Source organism: Sarcophilus harrisii, chromosome 3 (genome assembly GCF_902635505.1).
Source record: "Sarcophilus harrisii chromosome 3, mSarHar1.11, whole genome shotgun sequence".
Classification (NCBI taxonomy): domain Eukaryota; kingdom Metazoa; phylum Chordata; class Mammalia; order Dasyuromorphia; family Dasyuridae; genus Sarcophilus; species Sarcophilus harrisii.
The window spans coordinates 14,257,472-14,271,443 of record NC_045428.1 but is presented as its reverse complement, the minus strand read 5'-3'; the positions used below and the strand labels follow the sequence as shown (position 1 = coordinate 14,271,443).

Genomic DNA, 13,972 nt, shown 5'->3' with positions numbered 1-13,972 from the left:
GTGCCCCACAAAAGGTTAAAGAGACCTGAAACACTAGTGATTAAGAATTGGTCTAAATACAACGGAAACATAGTCAATATTTCATTGAGAAAATTCCTCCAAAATTAGCACCTCTTCTTCTATATATTTAAGATTTTCATGGAGAAAATCTTTCTGAAAGCCAAGTCCTAAGTGACTTTCCTCAGTTTTTCCTATTAGTTTTAGTCTTCCGAGTTAAGGCAACGTGCAGCATAGATCATGTGCAGGATCAGTAGGAAGTCCTAGGTTCAGATACTACCCCTAACATTTCTCAGTTCAGTTATGACTCTGAGCAGCTTCTGACTTAATTTCTTGGAGCCTTAGGCAGCTGCTTTGGACTTATCTACCAAATGGCTAGGTTGCAATGAATATTCAGTGTTTGGAAAGGCATGGAGTAGAGTATTGGACTTTGAGGCAAAAAGATTTGGATTCAAGTCACACCTCAAATAGTTACTAAATGGGTGGTGCTGTATAAATCAGCCTGCCTCTCAGAGCCTCAGTTTCCCCATTTGTAAAATAAAGGTGTGTGACTCAATGTCAGTTGCTTCTTTTAATCTCTGCTCCTATGATGATCAAGGGTCAAATGTATGAAGGTATGAGAAAATTTGTGTGTTTACCACACTTTATTTTGCCTGATTTCCAACTGAATGAATGTTTAATTTTGATCACCTATAACTATAACTAGGGGAATAATTGATTATATTGCTTTTTTTTTTTTTTTTGCTGCCAGCCTGAATTCAACAGACTTTTTTTGAATTCTTACTGAATGAAGGGACCACTTAGCTCCTGAGCAGTGGTGAATTACTGCTCCTGGGAGAGTTTGTTGGATATCAGGCCCCACCCCCCCAAAAAAATAATCATGGAGTCCAACTCCCTCATTTAGAGATGAGGAAACTGAGACAGACACAAGCTGATTTGCCTACGTTCACACAGATGCTTGGCGTCGCCTTCTGGTTTCCAACTGGGTCCTCTGACCCCAAAGTCTTTGTATTTGTCATTGTAACAATTTTATTCATAGAAACCATACTCAGAATCTCTTTGAAAGCTATGACTGACTTTCATGGGACTTTTTGGTTTATTGTTTGCCTCAGTGCCTGCCTAGCACTATAGAAGCTCCATAAATGCTTTCTGGATGAATTAACTCTCCCTAAGTTGGAAGGGCAAGCCCTAGAAGGCCAAAGCCTCTTTTGGTTTGATTCCTCCCTTCTCTTTAGAATATCCTACAGGTGACTAGTATGTTTACTCTAGCAGCCTGAGATTGTAGATAGAGAATTGCCCTTGAAATTACACAGAGTAATAGCAGTATTGTTCGATGCAGAACTGTGAATGACTTGGCTATTCTCAGCAACACAATGATCCAAGGCAGTCCCAAAGGACTCATGATGAAGCAGACTCTCCTCCTCGAGAGAGAAAGAGAGAACTGGTATTGATTGAATATAAACTGAAGCATGTTATTGTTCGCTTTTTTCCTTTCATTTTTTTCTTTTACTCAAATCTTTTTATACAAAATAACTAACATGAAAATATTTTACAGAAAAAAAACATTGGAAGGCCTGAGTCTAAGTCCTATCTTTGATAGGTATTTGCTGTGTGACCCTGGGCAAGTAACTTAATTATTTGGGGCCTCATTTAAGTCTAAGACTGTAAGCTTCAGAGAAGATGTTGCCCTGAATTGTAAGACGAGGGGGAGGTCCCTACGTCAGTGAAACTATAGGGCCAGTATGTATTCCATGTAATTCACTTATGGTATTCACCACTTGATGCTTTCCTAACCCTCTTTCCCCTGATGATGGTGAGATCTAGTGTGGTTTACCAGTGTATTTTATTGCCTCGCTTTGATTTAGAATGGGGCCTCTCTCAACTGTGATTTCACAGTTAAATTATACAGGCCAGAAGTTTCTCCTAGGGAGGCTTCTCTGAGGGCAATGGCAATGCTGGCATTTTATTTCTTCCCATCTGGCTCCGGCCCAGCAAGAGTGGCTCTTCCCCTGCTCCGGGATCTCCATGCATATCCTTACTGGCGCTTTGTCTCTGAATCCCCTTTCCCTCACAGTAATTATCGATTCGATTTACAAAGTCACCGAGGGCCGGCAATCTGAGATTTTCCACCGACAGGCGGAGGGGAACTTTGACCCGAGCTGCTGTTTCACCATTTACCATGGAAACCACATGGAGTCTCTGGACCTCATCACCTCCAATCCCGAGGAGGCAAGGACCTGGATCACTGGCTTGAAGTACCTGATGGCTGGAATCAGTGACGAAGACTCTCTTGCCAAACGACGGAGAACCCATGACCAATATCCTTTGCTGAGATTTCAGCTCTAATTGAGTGTATGTGTGTTTGTGAGTGTGAGTGATAAAGTGACCAAGACCTGGGTTTGAGTTCTGTCCTAGACAAATCAGCTTGGTGCTGTAGAGCAATGCTGTAGTCCTCAACTAGAAAGGGATCCCTACAGCTCTTTATTGACCTAGAAAACCACAAGTTAACATTAACTGCATTTTTTATTTATTTTACTAATATTTTCTTTGATTCTTGTTAAATTCTAAGTAACTCCCCATGTCTGTTTTATAGAAAATGGACCAATTTTCTTTTTTTCTTAATTGATTTTTTGGGGGAAGGGGAAACATTTATAATTTATATATAAAATCTCAGCAAGAGAATATGTAAAATGTCAGGAATATCCACTTCAACTACATAATGTGAATTCCCACCTTTTTTTAATAAAAGAGATTTTCTCACTTTGATATTCTTATAGTAATAATATCACAAGTTTAGTCTCCATCCCCGTCCTTAAAACTTCAGTTCTGATATGCATCTGTTACTTTGTGAGGACTTGACCCTACCTTCTTTCTTAGTTTTGAGCTCAAAGCTGAGCCTTCCCTCTCTCCATTGTCATTCTCTATGTCTCCCTTTTAGCCTTTGGCATTATTCACATAGAAGCTGGGGAGGCTTCAGACCACCTGAGCTCCGACACAGACTCCTTCCATCCCCCATGAATGTTTGCTTCAGATGAGCCAGAGCTCTTGGTCACCCTCCTTCCACTCAGCCCGCTTGGCCAGGAGTAATGAACCTGTCATAGATGTTTATTTCTCTCGGAAGAAGCTTTCAGTCATCTCCCATAAAATAGTGCACTGTAGAATGTCTTTTTCTCTTTTTTTTTTGACTCAAGTCTCTTTCCTTGGCTATGCAATGGATCCTGAACAGAGTGACAGTCTAGGGAAGGTCACATTGCTGTGGCTCATCATAACAAGGTGGGTTGGTAATGTAGCAGTTTTAAGATTTTCAAAACCCTTTCTATAGAACGTTAGATTTAGAGCTGAGCCCTTGGAGGGGACTTAGCAAACCCACGTTTTGCAGATGAGAGAACTGAGGTCCAGGAAAGTGAAGCCATTTGCCAAAACTTCCTACGTAGCGAATGGCTGAGGTGGTAGGATTCTACAGCCGGAAGGAATCCCTGGACTAGTTCTAGTTTTGTAGGTTAGGAAACTGAGTCAAGGAGGTTTAGTGACTTCCCTGTGATTTCATAGTTAAATTATAGAGGCCAGATTCGAATCCAGGTCTGCTGAGGTCAACCCTCTCCCCACTACCTTCCATTACTGATAGATACATGATGCTGGACTTAGTGATGAGGCAACTCGGAGATGTAGCAAATGCTCTAGAGTTCTGATGGGAATCCGGATGAGAATCTGGCTTCCACATTGCTAGCTCCATGACCACGGGCAAGTCAGTCTGCCAATTAGTGATGCATAAACTGCCCCGCTCACAAGACTGTTGAGAGGAAAACTGCCTCGTAAGCTCCGAAGCGCTGTGTAAATGTGAGTCTGTCAAGAACACCCTCCTTGATCCATTAGAAAAACTCAATCTGTATATGTGTCCTTAATGGAGAGAATTCTTGTGGCCTTCTGCAGTTGTGTGACCCACATAATCTACTTGCTGGGTTCAGAAGCCCCCTTCCTTTGGGGATCAAAAAATAATGATGCAAAGTAGCTTTAAAAAAAAAAAAGGTCCTTTGCCCTTGCTGTTACAAGGGGTGTGTGTGTGTGTGTCTGTCTGTCTGTCCTGAAATGCTCCTTGGGTAGGAAATATGGTGGATTTATATTGATCCATTTGAATGCAGAAACTTTTTTAGGACATTCAGCTGGGCTCAAGGGGGCAGTGAATACACTCTTACGTGTACATGTCTGTACATACATACATACTCACACGTATATAAATGGACCTTATATTTTTTAAATATCTCTCTCATCAGTAACAATAACAATTGCTAACATTCATTTAGAGCTTAAAGCTTTGTTTGGTATTTGTTTCTAAATTATAACTGCCCTATCTAAGTAACTATCCCAAGCACACAAAAGGGAGAAAAGAAAGACTCCCTGCCCTCAAGGAGGTTATATTCTACCACTGAAAACAAACGTATCTATTTGGTTTTCTATTTGTGTACATGGCAGACACATTGAGGGTAGTTAATCTGGGCCAGTTGATTACTTTTAAAGGGGGTTTCTAGCTGCCCTTTCCAGCGGCGATTAAAATGGGGGTGAATTTTCTGGGGGTGAATCACCTGTATTGCTTCCATGAATTATAGGTTGTTTTGTTTTGGCTCCTGCCTCTTCCTAAGATATTACAAAACCCTCAGTGAGTCTTCTTCCCTGCTATAGTTTTGCAGTTTTATTCCAGGAAATGTTTTCCTCACCTTGGATGGCTAGGGAGGACGACATCCCAAGATATCGAGACATTGACTGACACATTAACTCATTATCCTTGAAGTGGCTGCACATCACACATACCTCCATTTATTGTGTTCAGGAACAGTTTTTAGAAGCTGCTCCTATTTGTTTGTGCGACTCCCTTCTGGGGACTGGCAGCTTGCCATGTTTATATTAACAAGGTTGGCAGGTTAGGAGCTGCCACAGAAAATCACCCTGGAAAAAAGACCAGCTAGGATGAGACCATACTCCCAGTAATCACCGAGAAATGATCTCACAAGAAATTTGGTAGCTGCTTGTGCTACTAGAACAGAAAAGAGAGAGGTAAAGAGATTAGGTCAAATAAATAGGAAAGGGAAAGCAAAAATCAGCTAAAGCCACGGTCTAAAAAAAAAAAAAAAAAAAAGGAATCTTCTGATACACGTAGATCAGATTTAGCATAAATCTTTATGAAATCCCTAATTGAACACACAGATAATTACATTAATTGAAAAGAATAGGTTTTTTCATTTTCACTTAAGACTAAGAATTTCAGTGGTAAATAGATGTTGAACATAAGAGAAGATAATAAATTTTAAATGGTAAAAAACAAAATTAGGTCAGAACGTAATGTGGTTTATGCAATCATAGACATATTGGACCAATAAAAATAGTCCTTGCTGAAGAAAAAAATGAAAAATAGAAATAAATTCCTTGGTCTTGCATTCAAAGCCCTTTGCCCTCTGGCTCCTACCTACTTTCTGAATCTTATTTCACTGCACTCTCTTTAAAGTACTCAATGTTCCAACTAATTTTCCTACTAATTATCCCCTGATCTCAGCCTGTTTATTGCCTGTGTGAGTCATATGAACTGTCTCTCACTCTTGGAGTACACTCCCCACCCCCACATGTCTCTAACTATCGAAATCCTTCTCCCCTCCAAGTTCTATCCCCGGGGTCATGTATTCCATAAAGTCTTATTTTATTGATGAACCCAAATGAAAAATTTTTCTCCACTGACAGCTGGATGGTACCAGAATGCATAAAACATTGGGCTTGGAGTCAGGAGAACCTGAGTTCAAATTTGATCTTAGCTACTTACTACTCCAGCAGATCACTTAATTTCTATCTCACTTTCCTGGGAATGATAATAATGGTACTTTTTTCTCAGGGTTATTATGATGATAAAGTGAGAAAACAGTTATAAAATTCTGCATAAATAGGGCAGCTTAGTGATACAGAACATAGAGTACAGGGCTCAGAACCATGGAAGGGTCATCTTTATGAGTTCAAATCTAGCCTTAGATACTTATTAGCTATGTGACCGTAGGCAAGTCACCTGTTTGCCTCAGTTTCTTCATCTGTAAAATGAGCCGGAGAATGGAATGGCAAAGCACTTCAGTATTTTTGTCAAGAAAAGCCCCACTGAGGTCATGAAAAGTTGAACACAGCAGAAAACAACTGAACAGCAACTAAATATTACATAAATGTAAGTTATTCGTATTCTTCTTTGTCATTGTTTTTCTAGAGGTTTTTTTTTTTTTTTGGAGGGAAAGGAGTAGAATTTTTTTCTTAGCCAAGTTGTGAGCTAGTGACTGTGTTCATTTCTTTTTAAAATTTTTATTTCATTAGTATCCAGAGTCATGTCTTGCACATAATAGGCACTTGAAAAATGTTAGTTGGATTGTGTTCTATACTGGATGAATTTGAGATTCCTTTGATGTGGGTGCTCTCACTGTGTTTTTTTTTTTTTTTTTTTTTTTTTATTTAATAGCCTTTTATTTACAGGATATATGCATGGGCAACCTTACAGCACCAACAATTGCCAAACCTCTTGTTCCAATTTTTCACCTCTTACCCCCCCACCCCCTCCCCCAGATGGCAGGATGACCAGTAGATGTTAAATATATTAAAATATAAATTAGATACACAATAAGTATACCTGACCAAAACGTTATTTTGCTGTACAAAAAGAATCAGACTCTGAAATATTGTACAATTAGCCTGTGAAGGAAATAAAAAATGCAGGTTTGCATAAATATAGGGATTGGGAATTCAATGTAATGGTTTTTAGTCATCTCCCAGATCTCACTGTGTTTTTAACATGGCTTCCCAGTTTCTGGATAGAAAAGAAATCAGTTCTTTCTTGATCTTAACCCTTCTCAGTTTCATGTAGCCAGAAGAATCCTTTCTCTTTTTGATTTTCTGGGCATATTACACATGAATAATTTACTCAGCGCTTCTTTGAAAGCTCATGTATTTCTTAATCATAAAGAACAGCTTTAAGATATCAAAACACTTGACTTGCAATTGATCCGCCAAATGTGTGCGATGTTGCTAGAGGGAAGGGGTGTGTGTGTGTGTGTGTGTGTGTGTGTGTGGAAACCAAATGTTTACGCTTAAGATTTTAGCATCATGAGATTTTAGAACTAGAAGGGAAAGGTCAAAATCATTCACATCATCCACTCTCCCATTTTCTAGGAAACTGAGGCTGGGAGAGTTGATAAGTGACTTGTTTAGGTCATTGAGGCAAATCCAGGGCTCTTTTCACAGCAAGAGAAGAGAAAACAGTCTGATCCAATGTACATTGATTCCAGTGTAGCTTGGGAAGAGGGGAAACTGACCATAGTTTCTGGCCTCCTTTGGCCTTTCCTACCCTTGATTTTTCTACAAGGGCTACATTTCTGATCGTGAGCCTGGTCCTAACTTTTAAAAATATTGAAATGACTGTAAGTACATAGTTAACTACGACTTCATCATCTCTAAGTTATGTCTCTGTGCTCCAAACATATAAAACATTTATGTCCATTTAAAAGGGTCGTTCCATCGACTTAGTTTACTTCATTCATCTTGTATTTATTATTTGAATTGAATTAATTTTTTAATTAACTGGAGAAATGTCTGGATGACTGGTTCTGCGCAAGGAGCCAGAGAGGGGATGGTTTTAGAATGAGACTAGACCCTTACTTGAGGCTGGGAACTGGGGGCCTGGGCTCTCTGGCTCGAGAACATTCGAGAAAGTAACTGGAGGCCTCTTTGCCAGCTGACCATGGATGCCATGAGTCATAACAGGGGTGATTGACAGAGTGTGCTGAGTGTGAATTGAATTACCGTAGGCAGAGCAGAGGCAAGTCAGGGACAATCTGGACTTCTCTTTGGGAAGTTGGGAAGAATATTTCCTTGACCTTTGTGCCTCACGTGGGTGAAACAGACTTTCGAAGAGGCCGACAAGAATGGGGATGGCTTGTTGAACATTGAAGAGATCCACCAACTGATGCATAAACTCAATGTGAACCTGCCTCGGAGAAAAGTTCGGCAGATGTTTCAGGTAAAGCTTGTCCATAAAGACCAAGGCAGGAGGTGATTAGTGGAGGAGATCATGAAAGGCTCCTGGCAGTCTGTCCATGGATATGATTTTGTATGAGCTGCACTCAGGAAAGATCTGGATTCACTTCCTAGCTTTGACATAGGCTGGCTATATGGCTATATGTATACATATATATATATATATATATATATACACACACACACACACACACACACATATATTTACACACACACATATATATATATACAACACACACACATATATACATACACACATACACACACATACATATATATATATACATACACACACACACACATACACACACATATACATACATGTCATTGAACCTCTTGATACCTTGAGAGATTTTCTAAGACTCTAAGTTACAGCGGAGTCACCAATCTGAATTTCTGGGGCATTCTCACACCAGGTGCTCTCCTCACAAGTGTGTAATTTTTCCTTTCATAAAAGTGGGATTTTCCCTTTCCCCTGCCCCCACCCATCAACAAATAACAGCTAAGGGATTTACTTTGTTGGAGAAACTTCAATCTCTTTCCCTCTTCCTTTCCAGCAATATCTCTATATTGCATAATGATTTTTAGCTATTCTTTTAAAAAATATATTATTATTGGCAACCCATGAAAGGGAAATTGATACAGTGGCCTTGTCTCATTCTAAAATGCTGCTTTTGATTCAGAGATAATAAGATGTTGCTACCTGAGTCATCAAATCTGAGCTGAAAGACTCTCAGGAGCTATCTAGCCCAACATGTTTCTGAATGAGAATCCCAACCATAGAATATTTGACCGATACCTTTTAAACCTTGGCTAAGAGGGGGAAACCTGCCATTTTGTCTTGGTTTCCCCTTCTACTTCTGATCAGCTCCAGTAGCTAAGACTTTCTATCCTAAGGCTGTTTCTCTGTATCATCCACCCATGGCTTCTAGTTCTGCCCTCTGAGGGCAAGCAGAATAAATCGGAGCCTCTTCCAAATGACAGCCTTTCAAAAACTTAAAGAGAGCACTACTTTCCAAGTTCTTTCATTTCACTTTTACACAAGATCTCACTCAGACCTTAAAGTTTTCAAATGTCTAATCAGTCAAGGAAGCAATGGAGTATCTCGTCCATGGAGAGCCCTAATCAACAAGAGACATGATGTTCTGTATTCTGGCTGCATTCATGTGCTCTTGACTATATTTGGTCTTCATCTGCAAAGTTATATTTGAGAGAAAAGAGCTTTGGTAGAAAATGACCAGCAGACCCAATTTCCAGGATTCACAAAATTTTTACCTCTTATTTGTCAAGGGAACCCACGATTCAAATTCTTTCACAGGCTATTGACCAAAAAAATAACAGTTGTTAGTGTTAACAACTAGCCTATATAGAGATTTTCTGGAGAAGGGAGCATTTCTCAAAGGGTTTATTTATATTTCATTGAATGATAAGCAAGCCTTTTTAAAAGCCCAAATACTTCCCCAAATTCCATGTTTCATTACACATTTCCACTGAGGACACTTCACAAAATTCACATTCTTTAAAATCATTTTCTGTATGCTCTGATTCATCTCTGTCTTGTGGGAAGGAGAGGGAAGAGCTCTTCCTGTTTCTAATTCAGATCAAAGAGGTAGGCAGGAGGGTTGCATTGGACAATCCACCCTCAACCAGAGTCATTCTGGGAGATAGGGTGGTCTGCCCCCAGGCTGTGCTGCACAGGGATTGGGAGCTTCCCCTGGTAGTAAGTATCAGGATTTGAATCTTTTAAGTTCCAGGACTGTATTTTCTCCATTCTGCTGCCTTAGTTAGTCACCAGAAAAGGGGGCTGTTATGGTGATGGAAGCCTCATGACACAATAGATCAGCAAAGGACAGCTAGACATGTAGCTGAAGATTGCGTTTAGGAGGAAAGTCGCCTCCCCCCAAGATGGCCACCCCCTGGGACAAAGCCCTACTAGCCTAATAGCCAAGCTATTAGTTATAGCTTGGACAGTAGACCACTCGGTCCAGAAGGCAGAAGAGTCTCTCCTAAAAGGGACAATGGCTCATCCATAGAGTGAGCTGAGGTTCTGTTATTTTTCCTCTGTTAAAACTTCTGCTAATTTCATTATAAATTTTTCTCTTTGAAAACGAAACTCCCAGAGAAGATCATGACCTCGTCCCCAATGGGTTTGTGTGGTTTTCAGTAAAGCGCTGGGAACAAAGAGAAATCATTCCACCAGTGCCTCCAACTTTGTCCAGGGGAAATGAGCATTCAGGCCCCCAGTTACAGGATGCAAAGTAAGGACTCAAGCCACTTCCTCCCCATTCCCACCCCCGCTCATTTCAAGTCTATTTGATGATCATGTTTCTTTAGAAGTTGGTGAAATAGAGAGACCTTTTCAGCCCTCGCTCCCAGGCTAAGCATCCTCTGTGGTGTGTGTTTTGGCTCAGTCCCAATTTCAGTCTGTCGAGGCAGTCATTGCTCCTTGGATTTCTGTTCCCCTTGCCCCTTGCAGGAGGCCGACACGGACGAGAATCAGGGAACTCTGACGTTCGAAGAGTTTTGTGTTTTTTACAAAATGATGTCCCTGAGACGGGACCTCTTCTTGCTGCTCTTGAGCTATAGTGACAAGAAGGACCACTTGACCGTGGAAGAGCTGGCCCAGTTTCTGAAGGTGGAACAAAAGGTAAGAGCCTCTGAGATGGATGACTTGAGTGAGTTTCATTTCCACCTGGGAAAGCCATCACTGGTAGAGCCAAAAGGGTGGACTAGGAGGTGGAAATGGGGGCACAACTTGGCTTCCAACACACACGTTTGTTTTATGCCAAAGATACTTGGATCTGTGATTTATTTTTATTTAATAGCCTTTTATTTACAGGTTATATGTATGGGTAACTTTACAGCATTGACAATTGCCAAACCTCTTGTTCCAATTTTTCCCCTCTTACCCCCCACCCCCTCCCCTAGATGGCAGGATGACCAGTAGATGTTAAATATATTAAAATATAAATTAGATACACAATAAGTATACCTGACCAAACCGTTATTTTGCTGTACAAAAAGAATCGGACTCTGAAATATTGTACAATTAGCCTGTGAAGGAAATCAAAAATGCAGGTGGGCATAAATATAGGGATTGGGAATTCGATGTAATGGTTCTTAGTCATCTCCCAGAGTTCTTTCTCTGGGCATAGCTGGTTCAGTTCATTACTGCTCCATTGGAAATGATTTGGTTGATCTCGTTGCTGAGGATGGCCAGGTCCATCAGAACTGGTCATCATATAGTATTGTTGTTGAAGTATATAATGATCTCCTGGTCCTGGTCATTTCACTCAGCATCAGTTCGTGTAAGTCTCTCCAGGCCTTTCTGAAATCATCCTGTTGGTCATTGCTTACAGAACAGTAATATTCCATAATATTCATATACCACAATTTATTCAGCCATTCTCCAACTGATGGGCTGGATCTGTGATCTTCTTGAGTGTCTATAACTCTGCTCGCATGAATCATAACTAATCAAAACTTTCATTCAGAATTATCTTTCTCTCTCCATGGCCTGCCACGGCGCTGAGTTGTTCAGGTGTTTTCAGTCATAGCCAACTCTCTGTGACCTCACTGGGAGTTTTCTTGGCAAAGATCTGGAATGTTGGCTGTTTCCTTCTCCAGCTCCTTTTACATATAAGGAAACTGAGGTTAAACAGGGTGAAGTGATTTGTCCAAGGTCACACAGCTAATAAGTGTCTGGGGCCGTATTTGAGCTCATGAAGATGAGTCTTCCTGATTCCATTGTCCACTTTACCACTTAGCCTCAATTATGCCTCAAGAAGAGAGATTTCTTAATTCATAGCTTGATGCAGTAGGAAAAGCACCACAAAGAACTGGGTTCAAATTCTGTCTCTGAATTTAATGCTTCTGTGACCTGGGATGAATTACTTAGCCTCCCTAAAATTCAATTGCTTTAGCTAAAAAAGGAGGGGTGAATTAGAATACCCCAAACTCCCTTCCAGCTCCACATCTGTGACCTTATGGCTTTATGAGTATTGGGAGTTGAAAAAAAAATCTGGGGAAGCTCGATGGCGCAGTGGATAGAGCCCCAGCCCTGAAGTCAGGAGGACCTGAGTTCAAATCTGGATAAGACACTTAACACTTCCTGGATATGTGACCCTGGGCAAGTCACTTAACCCAATTGTCTCAGCCAAAAAAAAAAAAAAGGAAAAAAATCACCACTGGTTGGCCAGTCTTATGCTGAAAACCTTCCCTCTCCTTTATTAATGGCTCCCTGGACAATGCAATTCATTGATGTGCTTGTAACTGACATCACTTTTGCTTGGGAAGGCTTTTCTCTCTTTTATTCCCTGAACTAGCAAACATTTACTAATCACCTGTCATGTGCCCCGTGCTGGGCTTTGCCATGAGAATACAGAGACAAACATGAAATAACCCACACCCTCCAAAAACGTATGCACTTTTGCAAAGGAACAACCCAAACATAAAAGCATAAATACAAAATATAGGCCAAATAGACACAGATCTGTGGCAGAGCTAGTAACGGTCGGTGGTGTGGATCAGGGTGGGCTTCCTGTCGGAGGTGGCTCTTGAGATGTCTCAAAGGGAGCTCTGACTCCCACAAGACTGAGGAGCTTGGGTTTTCCAAATGCTTGAGTGGTGTTGGTAGGGCTTTGAAAGCTCAATGGCTTCTCAGATGTGGCATAGGGCATGTCACGATAGGACTTTCGTGACATTGGGGACTCCAGAGGCTTCAAGGGAAATTGAATGTTGACTTTAAGAGATAATGTGGGTATTTCCATATGTCTGACAAATGGGGGAGGTACAGAAAGCCCCCTCCCCTGAAGTGCAAGTACCTTGGTCAGATCCTGCTTGACACTGTTTAAAATTAATATTATACAGACTGAGGTTTTATTGAATTTCTAGGACATTTTATTAGTGGAATAGAAAAAAAAATCTATGAAACTGTGTTACCAATTTCTCTGGGATTTTGTGCTTTGTTACAGAATTCTGAACTTGGTCACACACTGTAAAGATGCTTTTCTTGAGCTAATCTTGGGTAAAATCACAATCATTCATTTTGGATTCAAGTTTGGATTATGTGGAACAACTGAAGTGATAACTTTTCATTTAGAAATTTTTCCTCTATCCCGAGTTTCTTTATTTTTTTTAATTCCTTATCTCAGAAAGCTGGGGGTCGTTCTTAGCACAGCTCAAACCTGTTTGAAAATGAAAAATCCCCAGATAATTGGGAACTGCGGTATTGGAGCACCTTGGTAGAAATCCTCAATAAGGCCAACTTTTTCCAAACCTTCCCTGTCTGAGGCTATCAACCATTTTTATTACATTTTTAATATAATCTTGGATTTGTTCCTGGTGTGAAGGCTAGTCATGAGAAACAAGTTATGTCAAATGACGGGAGTGTTATTTGGGCAAGATGGTGGCGGTGGCAGATTTTGCCATCGCCATGTTTATCAACGGTCAGAGGAGAACGTAAGAACAAAAGGTTTCAAATGTTCATCTCAGTAAAGGAAACTTGACTGCAGGGGATACAGATTTTTCCCTTATCTTTTTTTCTTCTTGTTTTATATATATGTATATATATATATTTATTTATTTATAAAACAGAATTTTGATAAAAATTAAAAATGAGATGGTCCCTTTCTTTCCAATTGCGGATACCTTCTGCCATTGATATCTATATCTATATCATCTGTATCTATATAAGGCAGATTTATATATATGTATATATATATATAAATAACAGAATTTTCATAAAAATTAAAAATGAGACGGTCCCTTTCTTTCCAATTGCGGATACCTTCTGCCATTGATATCTATAGCTATATATCTGTTCATGCCTATATATATGTGTGTGTGTGTGTGTGTATACATATAAATATACATGTATACATATACATGTATATGTATGTATGTATGTTATGGTCTTCATGCAGAA

The 13,972-nt window shown here is 40.1% G+C and overlaps 1 protein-coding gene across 2 annotated transcripts in view; it reads left to right on the top strand.

Annotated features, from left to right (window-relative positions):
• Window positions 1–13,972, top strand: part of PLCH1 (phospholipase C eta 1) — a 152,182-nt gene that overhangs the window by 73,231 nt on the left and 64,979 nt on the right. For both annotated transcript variants that reach the window (XM_031957553.1, XM_031957554.1), the window contains exons 3-5: window positions 2,072–2,315; window positions 7,900–8,029; window positions 10,523–10,693. In XM_031957553.1, coding sequence (XP_031813413.1) covers window positions 2,072–2,315; window positions 7,900–8,029; window positions 10,523–10,693 — 545 coding nt within the window. The remainder of the gene's footprint in view (window positions 1–2,071; window positions 2,316–7,899; window positions 8,030–10,522; window positions 10,694–13,972) is intronic.